The sequence below is a fragment of the Hemiscyllium ocellatum genome, chromosome 30 (genome assembly GCF_020745735.1).
Source record: "Hemiscyllium ocellatum isolate sHemOce1 chromosome 30, sHemOce1.pat.X.cur, whole genome shotgun sequence".
In the NCBI taxonomy this organism is placed as follows: Eukaryota; Metazoa; Chordata; class Chondrichthyes; order Orectolobiformes; family Hemiscylliidae; genus Hemiscyllium; species Hemiscyllium ocellatum.
The window spans coordinates 13008855-13024205 of NC_083430.1; the positions used below are offsets into that span (position 1 = coordinate 13008855).

The 15351-nt window shown below is 41.7% G+C and overlaps 1 protein-coding gene across 2 annotated transcripts in view; it reads left to right on the top strand.

Moving 5' to 3' along the window:
* LOC132830037 (ephrin type-A receptor 7-like) overlaps positions 1–15351 on the top strand; it is a 604896-nt gene that overhangs the window by 516693 nt on the left and 72852 nt on the right. For both annotated transcript variants that reach the window (XM_060847499.1, XM_060847500.1), the window contains exons 8-9: positions 3652–3760; positions 9251–9306. In XM_060847499.1, the coding sequence (XP_060703482.1) occupies positions 3652–3760; positions 9251–9306 (165 nt within the window). The remainder of the gene's footprint in view (positions 1–3651; positions 3761–9250; positions 9307–15351) is intronic.

Consider the following 15351-nt stretch of genomic DNA (forward strand, 5'->3'; position numbering starts at 1 on the left):
GCAAGTTGTGGTGAGTTTCTCTTAGAGAGATTCTCGCCTTTGAGGCTCCAGTGAAATTTCTTTCCAGCTGTGCTTCAATGCCGTATCTTATCCAATACATGCTATCTATCCCATCCTAAGGAATCCCCTCATCCGATTCTGTTTCCGTCTAAACTCGGGCTGCTTCTGGAACAACTCAACCATCACACCCACACCATCTTCAATAGATGGTTGTGCACTTCGCTGACATTCCTGATGGGAGAATAGGGCTAAAATTAGGCATGTTCTTTTTTTCCTGCATTTTTTCCTTTGTCCTTTTGTTCCTGCCTCTCGTCTTTCTGTCTCTTCCTCTGTTAGTTTTGTTAGAACTGACCATTTGGAAGCACAAACCAGGTAGCAGAAGTCAATATACAGATATTTTGCTTCATATCCAATAGATACCATTAGGAAAGTGAGAATCTGTCTTTGACTTGGCTTCACACTGATCTGTAACTAATAAATTATCATCTGTGTTATTTTTGTGAATTATAGACATAAGCTGCACAGAAATGAGCACACAGAATTAAAATAGATTTTTTTTTACCCCATTGCCTAACTCATTACCAGAAGCTGCAATAAGCATCAAATTGATTCATTAATGGTGTGTATTGTATATATGCCTATAAAAAGTACGAAGATACATCAGATTGCAGTTTAAGACTATTTTCTTTTAAGCCTGTACCACCTGCAAATAGATATTCTGTAGCAAATTAAGACAATTTGAAGCCTTGTTAGCCTGCAACTTGAAAAGAAAAGCAGGCAGCGAAGATGTTATGTGGTTTTCTTCAATAACAAATGAAGTCTGGTGTTTGCTTTTCTCTTGTGTTTATACAACAAATATGAAAATACATGAGGAAAAGGGCTTGTGTTTCAAGCTATATTGTTGTATATATGCACACCAAAAGAAATGACCTCCACTGTAGGGGGAATTACAGAGCTGTTTGTGTAGAGTTGATTTGGAAGGACTGGGAGTGACAAGCACTTGTCAACACTGGCCATGTTTTGAAAGAATGTTGGTTAGACCACTTTTAGAATACTGCATTCAATTCTGGTCTCCCTGCTATAGGAAAGATGTTGTTAAACTTGAAAGGATGCAGAAAAGACTTATAAGGATGTTGATGGGTTGGGGGACTGGAGAGGATGGATAGGCTGGGGCTATTTTCCTTGGAGCGTTGGAGACCGAAATGTGATCTTATGGTGGTTTATAAAGTCGTGAGGGACATGGATAGGGTGAATGGCCAAGATTTTTTTCCTAGGATAGAGGAGTCCAAAATTAGAGAGCATAGGTTTAAGGTGAGAGGGAAAAGATTTAAAAGGGAGCTAAGGGGCAACTTTATCACACAGGTGGTGGTGCAAGTATAGAACAAGCTACCAGAGGATTTGATGGAGGCTGGTATAGTCACAACATTTAAAAGGCACCTGAATGGGTACATGAATAGAAAGGGTTTAGAGGGATATGGGGCAAATACTGGCAAATGGGACAAGATTAATTTAGTATATCTGGTCAGCATGGATGAGTTACACCAAAGGGTCAGTTCCTGTGCTGTACAACACTGTGACTGCTCCCAGCATTCATCGCTATTGGGACTGGAAGATCTGGACCTCTATTTGTAAAAGTCAGATTTAAATTAATGGACTTTCTTTAATGTTAGTCTCCTCTATTAATTAATCTTAGCTTTAAGTTCCTAGAGCTTATTAATTAAACTCTGAATTCAATTATGTAATAAATTGTACACTTGACTTCATTATAAAATGGTCACTAAACTATAAATCTGCTGACATCACATTTTCAGGTTTAAGAATTTATTATTCAGATTTTCCCCTGTTTTACAGAGTGGTTTTTGGTTTCGAATCCCTGTGCATTTAATGGCTTCTGGTATCTCTCGTGACGATGTGTCTTCCTCAGAAATAACTATTATCCATGTTGTATGTTTTTAAATGGGCTGATTTTTTTTGGTCACCTCTGAATGTGGAAAGTGAGTGTCAAGTGAATAGTCAGTTTTACTGAAGCAGGAAACTAGAGTCAGTTCGTGTTCCACAACTGGGAGAAAGTGAGGACTGCAGATGCTGGAGATCAGAATCAAAAAAAAGTGTGGTGCTGGAGATAAAGGACTTCCCGATGAAGGGATAATGCCAGAAACATTGACTCTCCTGCTCCTCGGATGCTGCCTGACCTGCTGTGCTTTTCCAGCACCACACTTTTCGACTGTGCTCCACAACTGTTCATTTGAAACTTGTCGTCAAGGAAGACCTCTGGTCTGTTCTCTCCCCTTCCTAACCAACTCATCTGGCTGAGAAGGAAAAGACACTTGTTAGTTGAAAGAGCCATCACTAAATTAAACACATTACAAGCACGACAGCAACAACAAAAAACAGAAAACAAGGGAGGGGACTAAACCAAAATGGAATTGGTGAGGAGATGATCCAGTCCCCACAGCAGCCACCTCTCTCGAAATGCCTCGTTGTTGGACACTGCATATCAGCCCGGTAGAGGGGCAGGCAGTCGGCCTCGTCCACTGCCTGAATGTTTTAGAGAAAGGAAAAGCCCTTTTAATAAGCCTCCAGCAAATGTCTCACTAAGTAACAAACTCAAGCACTGTCCACCTAGGCCAAAGCAACAATAATCAAGGGGAAGGGTAGGGAAGAAGGGATGGAATTAAATTAAAATGGAGGTGCTACAATCCCTAGAGTGTGGAAGCAGATCATTCAGCTCACTGACTGTCCAAAGAACATCTCTGCATTTCCCAAAGCTCACCCACCCTGCCAGCACACCCCTGGACACAATTTAGCATGGGCCAGTCCACCTCACCTGCTCATCTTTGGACAGCGGGAGGAAACCAATGCACCTGGAAGAAACCCACACAGAACATGGGGAGAATGTGCAAGCTCCACACAGACAGTCACCTGAGGGTGGAATCAAACCAAAGTCCCTTGTGCTGTAAGCCAACATGCGACCCCTAAGTGGAGGTGGAAATGATGCACTCATGGGGCCTACCTCCCTCGAAAGGATTTGAGGGCAGTGGTGAACAATGCAAGCTCCCTGTCCAAAAGCCCCAGGAATGAATGATTCCACAGAAAAGAGCCAGGCACTAGGGAACTCTGACAGCCCAGGAGTAGGGTTCCCTCTTAATTCGACTGCACTGCCTTTTATTTGCTTTGCATTGTAGCCAGGTGCTCATTTGAGGCTAGAAAGTCTCTGATTGGCTCCCCAGCTTTGAGAGACCACTCACTACACCTGATTGGACAGGAGGTATGTCTCCACACCAATGAAAGGCTCAGCCACATGAAAATCTTCAAACAGCTTATCTCTGAAAATTCTTGACCCCAAAACAAAACAAATTCCTGTTTTCAGCCCCAACGATTAAAATGCAGTCCTTTGTTTCATGAAGTTACCTTTGGAATCACATTGGATGTTTGTACTCCTTATGTGCTTCATATGCATCTTCTCCAGAGAATGGTGAAGGGATGATAATGTATTATATTTGCAGAAAATGAATAGCAAGGGACAGTGCGGATAGTGTTGCAATAAATTTGGCTTTTTTTTTTAAACCTGCAATGAAATTAAGATGAATATATTTCCTGAGATAGTCCACCATTTTGTTTTCCATAACAATGTCTGTTTTCTCTTTCCAGTTGCCATGGCATCCAGCGAGCAAAATCCAGTGATAGTGATCGCTGTGGTTTCGGTGGCCGGCCTGATTGTTCTGGTCTCCATGGTCTTTGGATTTATCATCTGGAGAAGGTAAACTCCACTTCCTCCCTTCGAGATCCATTTCTGTGCTGGGCATTAGGAAGGTCTGATCTTGAAAGAATTGCAAACTTCTCTTTCTGTTTCTTAGCTACTCTGAGTTTAAAAAAAAGGCTGTGGAAAATACTAGAAGCATACAGCATCTTCTCTGAGCTCCCAACTGAAGTGCTAAGTGATTTTTGTCTTCTTACTGAGGCTCTGCCTCATGTCTTCACACTGGGAGCACGGCTGTCTCTAACAGTCTGACTGTAAGAAACTGCTGAAGTCATTCTGTGCTAGAAATGCAGCCCTGAGGAATATATCAATATAAACTTATTTGCAATGTTTAAGGCAATTCACCAGATTGAAGCACCATACTTGGTTGACAGATAAAAGTCACATACCCTGCAGTGAATTATTTGAAGCATATTTTTTTTTAAAAAGGATTTATATTACATACAGTATGGAAACAGGCCATTCAACACAACAGGTCCACACCAACCCTCCAAAGAGTTACCCACCCAGACCCATTTCCCTACCATATATATACCCCTGACTAATGCACCTAACATTATGGAACAATTTAGAATGGCCAGTTCACTGGACCTGCACATCTTTGGATTGTGGGAGGAAACTGGAGTCCCCAGAGAAAACCCACACAAACAAGGGGAGAATGTGCAAAGTCCACACACAGTCACCCAAGGCAGGAATCGAACTCAGGTCTCTGGTGCTGTGGGGCAGCAGTGCTAACCACTGAGCCATCACCCTGCCCATGGTGTTAGACTTCAATATGTTGTTTTACAAATCTTCCATAATTTTTTTCTGTTATAAATGAGGAAGATTGACACTAAATTATTCCACTCATTTGTCTCAGGCAATAACTTAATGAATTGCAATTTTGGTGTTCTAAGAATCTAAATGAGTGTATTACAAGCAACATTAAGCCTTTTCACTGACACAGCAAGTTGTGTCTAAATTTATGAAAACAGTTTGGACTTTTCTGTCCACAGAACTCTGTATAGGCACTCCCAAGAATTAGCACTTTAAAAAGATGGTGTAGCCACAATTGGTTGAATTGTATCCTTCTGTATTGCTATCTTTACATAGAGTCATAGAGATGTACCGCACGGAAACAGAACCTTCGCTCCAACTCCATACCAACCAGATATTCTATATTAATCCAATCCCATTTGCCAGCCCTTTAAATCCTTCCTATTCATATACCCATCCAGATGGCTTTTAAATGTTGCAATTGTACCAGTCTCCACCACTTCCTTTGGCAGCTCATTCCATACACCTACCACCCTCTGCGTGAGAAAGTTGCCCCTTCGGTCCCTTTTAAATCTTTACCCTCTCACTTAAACCTATGCCCTCTAGTTTTGGAATCCCCAACCCAGGGGAATAAATTTTGGCCATTCACCAATCCATGCCCCTCATGATTTTATAAACCCCTCTAAGGTCACCCGTCAGCCTCCGGTGCTACAGGGAAACATCCCCAGCCTATTCAGCCTCTCCCTATAGTTCAAACCCTCCAACCCTGGCAACATCCTTGAATGTGTCTATGTACATCCATCAGAATATGAAGACATTAGATATGCTGAAGAAAAAGTTCACAAAAATCATTCCAGGAATGAAGAATTTTGATTACATGGATAGAGTGGATAAGTGGCTTGAAGATTCCGAAGAGATTTAATGAAGATATTCAAAATACATGAGGAGTCTGAACAGGCTAAAGAAGAAAAACTATTCCTATTAGCAGAATGGCAGAAACCCAATAGCAGCCAGTTAAGATGATTGGCTAAAGAAGCAATGACATCATGAGGGACGATGTTTGTTCAGATCTAGGGTGCATAGTCTAGGAGCAAGGTCTAGGCGTATTCAATCATGCCTTTCAAAGAAGTGTTATGAAATAGGCCAGACCACTCAAAACATTCTTGAGCAGGCAACCCAGACCATAACTTTACAATTTGTTTTGGTAAGTGTACAGTGAGAATTACCCGGAGGAAGTTAGTGAGGTTGACTACTAGGTTTTAAAACAGACAGAAGTTTATTCGCTAAATTACGCAATGAAACACAGAGAACAGAATAAAGAACCTCTACGGAACTCAATCTGTCCAAACTAGAATTAATTATACTGTTCCGAATGTGCACAACAGTCCCAATAAGCACCCCCCCCCCCACCTTAAAAACCAGCATAAATGGAACAGATGCTTACAGGTTGAAGTTAGAAGGGCAGAAAGAGAGAGAGAGTTTCCACACAGCTCACTGTTGAACCCCCAACTAGTTCTGGACTGAGCTGCTCAGCTAGAGAGCTGCCCACTCCCCTTTCATTATACAGGTCACTTCTAAAACATGACCACTTTGGCCTAAACAAAAATGCCTTTTGATACCCTTTCATCTCTGTACCAAACCAGTCTGATCAGCACTGGGAGTGTTTATGACACCTCTGAAAAAAACAAGGACATAGTATCCTTGAGAAAAGGAACAGCTTTTAGGAAAAAAAGGACCCAGCTTTGTGACAGGAGAATTAGATACTTTACTGAAGAGGAGTGAAAATGGAGAATGAAGGGCAGGATTAGGAAAATGAGATTCGGTGATTTTTTTCTTGCAGACAGCCTGCACAGGCACAATGTACTTGATGGTCTCCTTCTGTGCTAAATCAGTTTGTGATTCACTCCTCAGCTAATTGTGAAGTTATATTGGAGAGAACTGGTGGTTAAATTGTCATACAGCAACAAGTGCATCATGATGTGAAGTTAGCCTGATAATGTTCTTTTCTACTTCACCCTCCTATGGGTACCACTGTCTGTCTCGAGAGTTTTTTCTATTCACTTAAGGGATGAGGGCATTGCTAGCTAGACCAACATTTATTACTCATCCCTAATTACCCAGACGGCAGTTAAGAGTCAACCACTCTGCTGGAGTCATATGGAGGCCAGACCAGGCAAGACCATACAACATAGGAGTAGACGTTGGGCCATTCAGCCCATTGAATCTACTCTGCCATTCAATCATGGCTGGTAAGTTTCTCAACCTCATTCTCCCACTTTCTCCCCATAACCCTTGATACCCAAGAACCTATCTATCTCAGTCTTAAATGTACTCAATGACCTGGCCTCCACAGCCTTCTGTGCCAATGGGTTCCATAGGATCATCACTCTCTGGCTGAAGATGTTTTTCCTTATCTCCGTAAGGATGGCAGTTTCCTTCCCTGGAGGGCATTACTCTTATATCCAGATATTGATTGAATTAAAATCGCACCATTTGCTGTGGCAGGATTCAAACCCAAGCCACCAGAACATTACCCGGGTCTCTGGATTAACGATCCACTGATAATACCATTAGGCCATCGTCTCCCCTTACGTAGGTCTTTTTCCGCAAATACAATCTGACTGGATTGGCCCTTTCCACAAACACTGGACCAAGAGTTTGTTTTGAGTAATCTGAGCACAGGCAGGATGCATGTAGAAACTGTATGATCAAATTCACTGTGTCAAGATCTGGGGATGAAGGAGAGGGAATTGGTTAGAGGCCCTGCTCTTAATGGAAAAGCACCACATGCAGACATGTGTAAAACACATCCATTGCTGATAATCTTTGGGGAGGATCAGGCAGCAGGAACATTCACTTGGATGAAATAACAGAAACGGATTTCAGTCTGCAAAAGCTCTAATAGCCATTGTAATAGTGAAAAGTGACTTGGCAAATTGTTATTCACCAGCAGGATGAAGTTATTATTTCAACATGTGTGCACATCAGCTAATCGGTTCCATAATGAGGAACCTTGTGATGATACAAAAATGCATTAAACACGGAAAATGTGTGCTGAGGTACCAACGGGACTCCTGTAGGCTGTGCACATGTTGGCAGAAAGCATGAGTCCAAATAATCCAAATGGAGTAAAGGAGCAAATAAATCTGGAGATACAGGGGACACAGCTCACAAAAACCTATCAGCGCTGGAAAATAAAGTTTCTCCAGCCTTCTCTGTGTTCGTTTGAGATCTCCAGCAGCTGCAGCATTTTGTTTTTAATGAAACACTGGGCTCCACTTTTAGAAGAATATAGAGTTGGAGAACAAAGCTAATTTAAAATGGCATAGAAAACTGGTTGAAGTGTCTCCAGATCTAGTCTTGATATTATCGATATGATGTAGAGGCACTGAGGAAGGCATGGGAAGGATGATAAGAAGCTAGATCTAACAGGAAAAAAAAATGAATGGACTGGTAATCATTTCCCTAGAAAAGAGAAATCTGAAATTTTAAATATAAAATATTCATCAACAAAACAAGGAAGGGATTCGGGAGAAACCTCTGCACCCAGAGTGTTTAGAATGGGGAAACTCCACGTGGAGTTGCTAGATGAATAATGTGGATACATCTCTGAGAGAGCTATAGCAGTACACAGCGGAGAGGGCTGTGCCGTTAGAACAATATAGTGAGGAATGGGAGGAGACTTATGTGGATCATCAACACTGATGGAGAAGCTTGGGCTAAACAGTTTGCTTCTGTGGTGTACATTTCCTAGTAACTGGATAAAATCTAGTTGGACCTTATTTTTCACATTCTCTTCAGTTCTGGCTGTGACATCCATAGAAAGATATATTGTTTGGGAAGGTGTAGCATATGCTTATGCAAAATGGTTGGCTTTTGTGATGCAGTAGTAATATTCTAGCATCAGGGCCAGACAGTCCACATTCAAACCCCACCTTTTTGGATGTGTATCATAACATGTCTGTACAGGTTGATTAAAAATCATTTTTACAAGAAAGGTATCTGTGTGGTACCCAATTCTGATTATTCAAAGAGTTAAATTATGTGGTGAAGTTGTTCAAATTAAGCTTGTATCACTTTAAATGTAAAAGATGACGGGAAGGGCTGTTGCGGTGCAGTGGTAGTGTCCCCACCTCTGGGCCACAAGGCCCCGGGCTTAAATCCTACCACCTCCAGAGGTGTGTCCGAATATCTCTGAACAGATTGATTAAAATATCATTTCATTGTTATTTCTAAACATGATTATTCATTGTTATTTCTAAAAATGATTAGAGGATTTGATAGGGTTATGAGCTAAATAGTATTTTCTTTAGTGGGTGAATCCAGAGTAATGGAGAATAAAAATTAGAACGAAGGAGCTCTGGGATAATGTCAGATTGCATTTCTTCACATAATGGGTATTGACAATCTGGAACTCTGTCTCTTCAGATATTGTTAAGATCCGATCAATTAAAAATGCAAATACTGAGAGAGGTAGATTTTTATTCAGCAAATGTTTTGAGTATAGTGGAATCAAGATGACTGAATTAGATACAAATCAGTCATGATTTCACTGAATGATAAATCTGGTTAAAGGGACAGAATGGCCAATTCCTGTTCTTAGGTTCCTAGAAAGAGATATGTTGAAAGATTGCAAAGAAGCGTTGATCTTTTTTTTTTCAGTTCAGTTTGCTTAATGTAGTTGTTATTGGCTTAAATATTCACGAAATGAATTTTGCATTCTGTCTTTTTCAGGCATTGTGGGTACAGCAAGGCCAGTCAAGATGGAGATGAGGAGCTTTATTTTCACTGTAAGTACTGTCCACAGATTAACGGCAATGTACAGATTACATTTCACAATGCTGTGCTCCAATAATATTGTTTTAATAATGCACTTCCCGGAGTGGAATTGTTGGTGTGGCTGTGAATCCAATTGCTCCTTCTGAAGCATATTACCTTGGTGAGTTTGTAATAAAGCTCTCCAGAGATGGTAGAATTGACAACTTCATATTCCCATTAACAATGCTTCCTGCACACACAACACACACAGCAATCATACAGCTACTAGAGCTGGATGCCATCGGCAAGCAACGTCATGAATTATTCTGCTGTGTTTTCTACACTCAATCACTTCAGTCTTTAGATGTTTTGATGCTGTGTTTGCTACAACTGAAAGATTTTTTGTTCTTCTATCAAATTAATTTGTAGCTGTAAATCTCTGACGAACTTTTCTTTAATCTTTGTGTAACGATAGATATTTGACAGCTTTTAATAATAACGAATGGATGTTAACATGTTAAAAGTTGCTAAAAACAACCTGAATTAGAATTTCTTCCCCAATGTCTTTTCTCTTGCTTGAAAATGTACATCTTGATAAGATTGCAGAATTTGTGCAGCACCATGTATCAAACATTTTATGTAGGATTGTACAAGAATTACAGTCTTGAAACTGGTCATTTCTCATCACTGTCCCCACCTATAGCTCAGGCCAGTGTTCTAGCTTCCATTCCAACAGCTCAGCCTATCCCAATTTCTACTCTTCACCCAGACTAAATTATTGCGCTTGGACATGAGTTACACCTCTAGCCATTCTCTGGATAAAGATCTTTCTCCTGAATTCCATCTTGACTGTGTTGGTGATTATCTTTCTTTTGGTTTGTTCACAGACAAAAACGTTTCTCTCCTTTTATCTTACCAAATGCTTCAATCATATTCAAGACATCTATAGGTCACTCCCCCATCCTTCACTTTTGTAGGAAAGTCACCAAACTCTATCATCTTTCTGAAATGGTATAAATGGTAAATCTTGAGGTTTTTTAATACTTATTCCAGTGCATTTGTCTATTTCTGTACAATATGGGGACCAGAATTGGATGCCATAGAATAATAGATTCCTGATTCTCATTGATTTCAATGTTGCTGGGACGGTTTGATGTGAAATTTGGTCCTTAGTATGAGAAGAGCAGTCAGTCTCATCCTACCACTGAGTCTCAGCTCTTTGGCAGACTATTGAGGTAGTAATTGACTGGATTTAGTTGGTGCTGTCTCAGGAGAAGGGAAATTCTCCACGCGGTTTTGGGTGGATGGCATTTTGTAATTGTGCTGGATAGCTTGGAGTGCACATCTTCAACATTTCTGTCTGGGTGTTACTGGGACCCATAACCTTAGCTTTATTCAGAGGGCCCATCCATTTCTCAATACCAGAGGGCCCGTACCAAATTGACTGAAGGTTAACATATTTGCGAATGGAGACCTCGGGACGAGCATGTGATCAATCATCCAGGCAGCACTCACAACTGCAGTTAGGAGCCAATGTGTCAGTCTTGAGAAACTGTGGCACAGGAGAACTAAGTCAAGAATTTGCTTTCTCAATATCGTCCTGGGGATATCATTTTACAATGAACTGAAAGGCAGCTGGGTCTTCCTTTCAAAATACAGATCAGGCCCTGGTGATGTTGGGACTTAACTCCAGTTTAAACAGAACTGAGTGGGGAAGCCATGTGGGTTCTCTACAAGATTAATCTAGCCATGCGTACATTGGGGTCGAAAGAGTCCCAGCAAAGCTAAGTTATTTAAATGTTTGTTGCAGGGGATGGAAGTCCGGCAATTAATGTTTGGGGTTTCCCTGTTTCAGCCGTGCCTTCCGTAAGTCTACCCCAATAACTCCACGGTCACACTCCTGCCCAGCCCAAAGCACCAGTGCTCTGCCAACCTTTCCATCTGACATGCCCGACCACCCATGCACCCTGGCCATCGGAAACAAGACTGCAAAGTGCACAATGTGGACAGTTCGGGGCATAGTTACTGTATTCAGTTCTCCTTTTGTAATGCGGCATCTCCCCATTACTTTGCCATCGGTTTAGACTCCGTCACATCACCCACACTGACATAAAAAAACGATTGAGCAACTGTGCGCCGGAAATCGAGTTGTCCATTACCCAGTCTTGCCTTGAAATGCAGGGAGCTTGCTAATGTTTCAGCAAGTGTGCTAGCATCAGCATTTGTTTGTTTTAATAAGAGTAATTCCACTGGGGATTTTAGCTGGCAGGTTAATCTCTCCAATTTTTAAGTGCTATCTCATACTCTGAACGCTTCCCAGTATTGTGTGCCACAAAGATAAGGAAGAATAATGAAGGAGAAGCAGCTTTAGAAGTCACTCAAAGTAAAGGAAGCTTTTGAAAGAGCCCCTGTTTAGGGATCAGAAACTACACAGTTGATATTTCAGGGAAAGCACCCCCCTATCACAACAACAACTTACTTTCACATCACACCATTAAAGTACAAAAATACACAAATGTCATAAAAAATTTATTCCAAGTCAAAGAAGGGTATATTAGCTGCAGCTACGGCAAGACATGGGATAGTGGGCAGGTATTATACAGCATCTTAAATGGAGCATAGGGAAATGAAGGGATTTAGGGAGTGATTTCCAGCCCGTGTAAGTCAATGGTTAGAATGTACTACAGCTCCCTTGTGCTGTCTATTCAAGTGCAGATGGTTTGATTCCATTTCCCTTAAGGAAAGGAACTCTGTATAAAGTGCACGTACAGCATTGCAGAGCAGAAACAGGGCTGTGATGGTGCAGCATGTTAGTGAATGCACCCACTGCTTTACAAAGAAAAGGACAATGGGATTCACTCCCTGATTTCCCTCTTAAGTCCCAACCATTGCATTCCAGTTCTGCCCAGCAGGGACCAGGAACCAAGAAGACATTATGCATCGCCCGTTGCTGTCCTTGTACTGGATTTGGCTCACTATTTCTGAGACTGATAATGCCAATCCCAGTTATAATGGCACTTCCGTTTCTCTGACACCCTGTGAAGATGTCCCAATCCTGTTCTGTAAATAGTCTCACAGAGCTATATAACTGGGGGGTGAGATGCTTGACTATCAGTCCCAATTTTGTCCTTACTTTATACCTGCACAAAAACTGTTCAATGCAGAGAGCAATGGCATGATCCCTGTCTGATTTCCATGATGCATGAAGTTCCTGTAATGAAACCAGCTAACATGACACACCATCAGGCCAGTTCCATTTGGAAGGACATTCTCCAAGAGAGACCTGGGTTTCATTATTATTGTAATTCTCACCATTGCCGAACAGGGATGAGTAGAGAGGTTTTCTTTATTAATTCCCCCATGTGATGTGGGCAAGGCCAGTCATTGTTACCCACTTGCCCATCTCTTTCTGAAGGGGTCAGCTCAGGGAAAGGCGGTGATCTAAGAGAATTCTGGCTTGGCTTTCCACTGACAGACCCCTGGGTGAAACTAGCAGTGGATGCTCACTGGTTTATTGCCAAGGTGCTCTTTTTCTAAGAAGCTGTCAAGAAAGGGTTTGAGCCGCTTGGGACCCCCATGCTCCGACATGTCAAAAGCAATGATACTATGAGTGTAGACCCTCCATTAGGGGAGATCCCATTCCTTTCATTTGGATCTTCACATTGCCTCCCCTTTGCCTTGTGGTAGTAGGACATGAGACTGAAGGAAAAGCAGTACCTGTGGTTGCTACTGTTGGAACAGGTGGCCATGGTGTAGATTGTGCTCTTGATCCTCTACAAAAGCTCACAGTGGAGTGGCATAAGGTGTGGTGAGAGCAGGCCATTATCACTGCAGGCTACTGGAATGCCAGACAGGTGAAAAGCCTTCCAAGAAGTTGGAAATCTCCTGTCAAAGCAGTGAAAGAACTCCCCAAGTGAAAAGATACTTTCAATAGCCATCTGACAATGATCATAGCTGGAGCTCCTCAGCGTCATTAAATAATGCATTGATCATGTAACGTGAACTTTGAACCTACAGTGTCCCAAACTTCATGAAGCAGAGATTGTCTGCCACTGTCATCAGATCATTACAAACAGGAAACGAATTTAAGGGCTACCAGGGACATGAAATGATTGCATGAGTTACATTACCTGAGGAATTCCTTTGTCTGTTTCGTCCCTATACCATCAGCCCACTCTGCACCAAAAACATCTTCTATTTCCCTGACAATCGTCCATGCAACTGTCCTACCCCACCCCCACCCCACCATCGCCACCTGCTGGTGGAATGAAGTGTTCTGCAGCTTCATACCATGCCCTCTGCATCAGGTCCTGTGACATCAGCATTGTCCATTTCACCGAAACGAATCTTCTGACTGTGCGTTCACTTTGGTGACCCAGGTGATTTGCTAACAGTTTGGAAACCAGATTCAGTGGCTGGGAATTCCAGGACTCAGGACTAAAGCACCTCACAATTGGCTCCTTTCGAAGCTCAGCCTCCAAATATTTACTGGCTCGATAGAACCAAGATTCTTCTCTTTCATTGCCGCCCAGAGGGAATGAGGAGGAGGATTGGATCATTTTGGAAACCAACCTCATCTCAGTTTCTTGGATTTTGCCACACTCTTTACCCTTAAATTTGCCTCCAAAGGGCTGGAAAAATTCTACCCCTTTGTTGGTGCTTGATTGTATTCCACCTTTTGCACTGACAAAGCAATCCAATGACTAATTAACGTGATGATAAATAGCTCAACATCTGCATCATTAATGAAGCAGCTCCAAATTTATTCACTTTCTCAAACTAGAATGATGTTTAATGCAGACGATTATTCATCCTGCTCAACTGAATGAGTATTTTTCTTCAGTAATTGGTGTTATCTGTGTTATTGCTGCTGTTGTGAGTAAGAGATTGCTTTTTTCCAACATCAGATTACTTTTCAGACTGTGTTCTTGCAACAAGCAAATCCGATTGAGTAATAAGTAATGAGGCAGACTCGGTGGATAATCTGATAATAAGGGAGCATTTTTCTGAATGTAATGTGATCATAATCTGATCGAATTCAATGTTAGGTTTGAAAAGACACAGTTATTAGGTATCGGATGTTTGTATTTTTAATGGTATGAGACAGGCGCTATGCATGCTGTTTGTTACCTCTGTCATTCCCTATTCCAGTGTCCGTTTGCCCTGGTTTCCATCCTGCACAAACATTACCTCCAGCCTCCATGTCCTAACTGTGTCATGTCTTGTTTACCTATCTATCCAGTACTGCTCGTTCTATACTGGCACTTGGTCTGGCAATACCTCAATACTCACATTCTTGTTTGTGTTTTCAAATCCCTCATGGCTTTGCTACTCCCTATCTCCCTCAACTCTACAACCGTCCTTAATATCACGAGGGCACCTCCAATGCTGGTTTCTTCACTGTGCCCACCAATGGTAGCCATGGCAACACCCCTGCGTTCTGGAATTCACTCCCTAAACCCCTTTGCAGTTTCATGAGAATACATATTAATCAAATGGTGATGTACGTCATGACCTAACAAGGATATCATCGGCCATGTTTTACTTCATTTTCAAAGGATGTGGGCATCGCTGACTAGGCCAGCATTTATTGCCTGTCCCTAGTTGCCCTTGAGAAGGTAATAGTAAGCTGCGTTCTTGACCCACAATGCTATTAGGGAGGGAATTCCAAGATTTTGACCCAGTGACAGTGATGGAACAGTCAGGGTGGAGAGTGGCTTGGCGGGGAACCTGAAGCTGGGTTCCCATGTATCTGCTGCTCTTGTTCTTCTAGATGAGTAAGGGGCAAGACCTACACAGACCCACATAAAACAGACTGCATGGACAAGAGAGGTAGCGTAAACTTACAGAAAAGAACAAACAAAGTGTAAAGAAAGAAATCAATTTTTGGAAGATATAAGGAACAGCAATGGAGGACAAGAAATACAGTGGAACCTAATACTAAAAGAAGGTTATGTCAAGATTACCACACTGTATTTAAAAATTATATTAGAAGGAAAGAGGAAATCAAGAGGAATATAGTCAATAAAAAATATTCACAGTAAAATTATGTATGAACCTGATGAAATAACAGAATT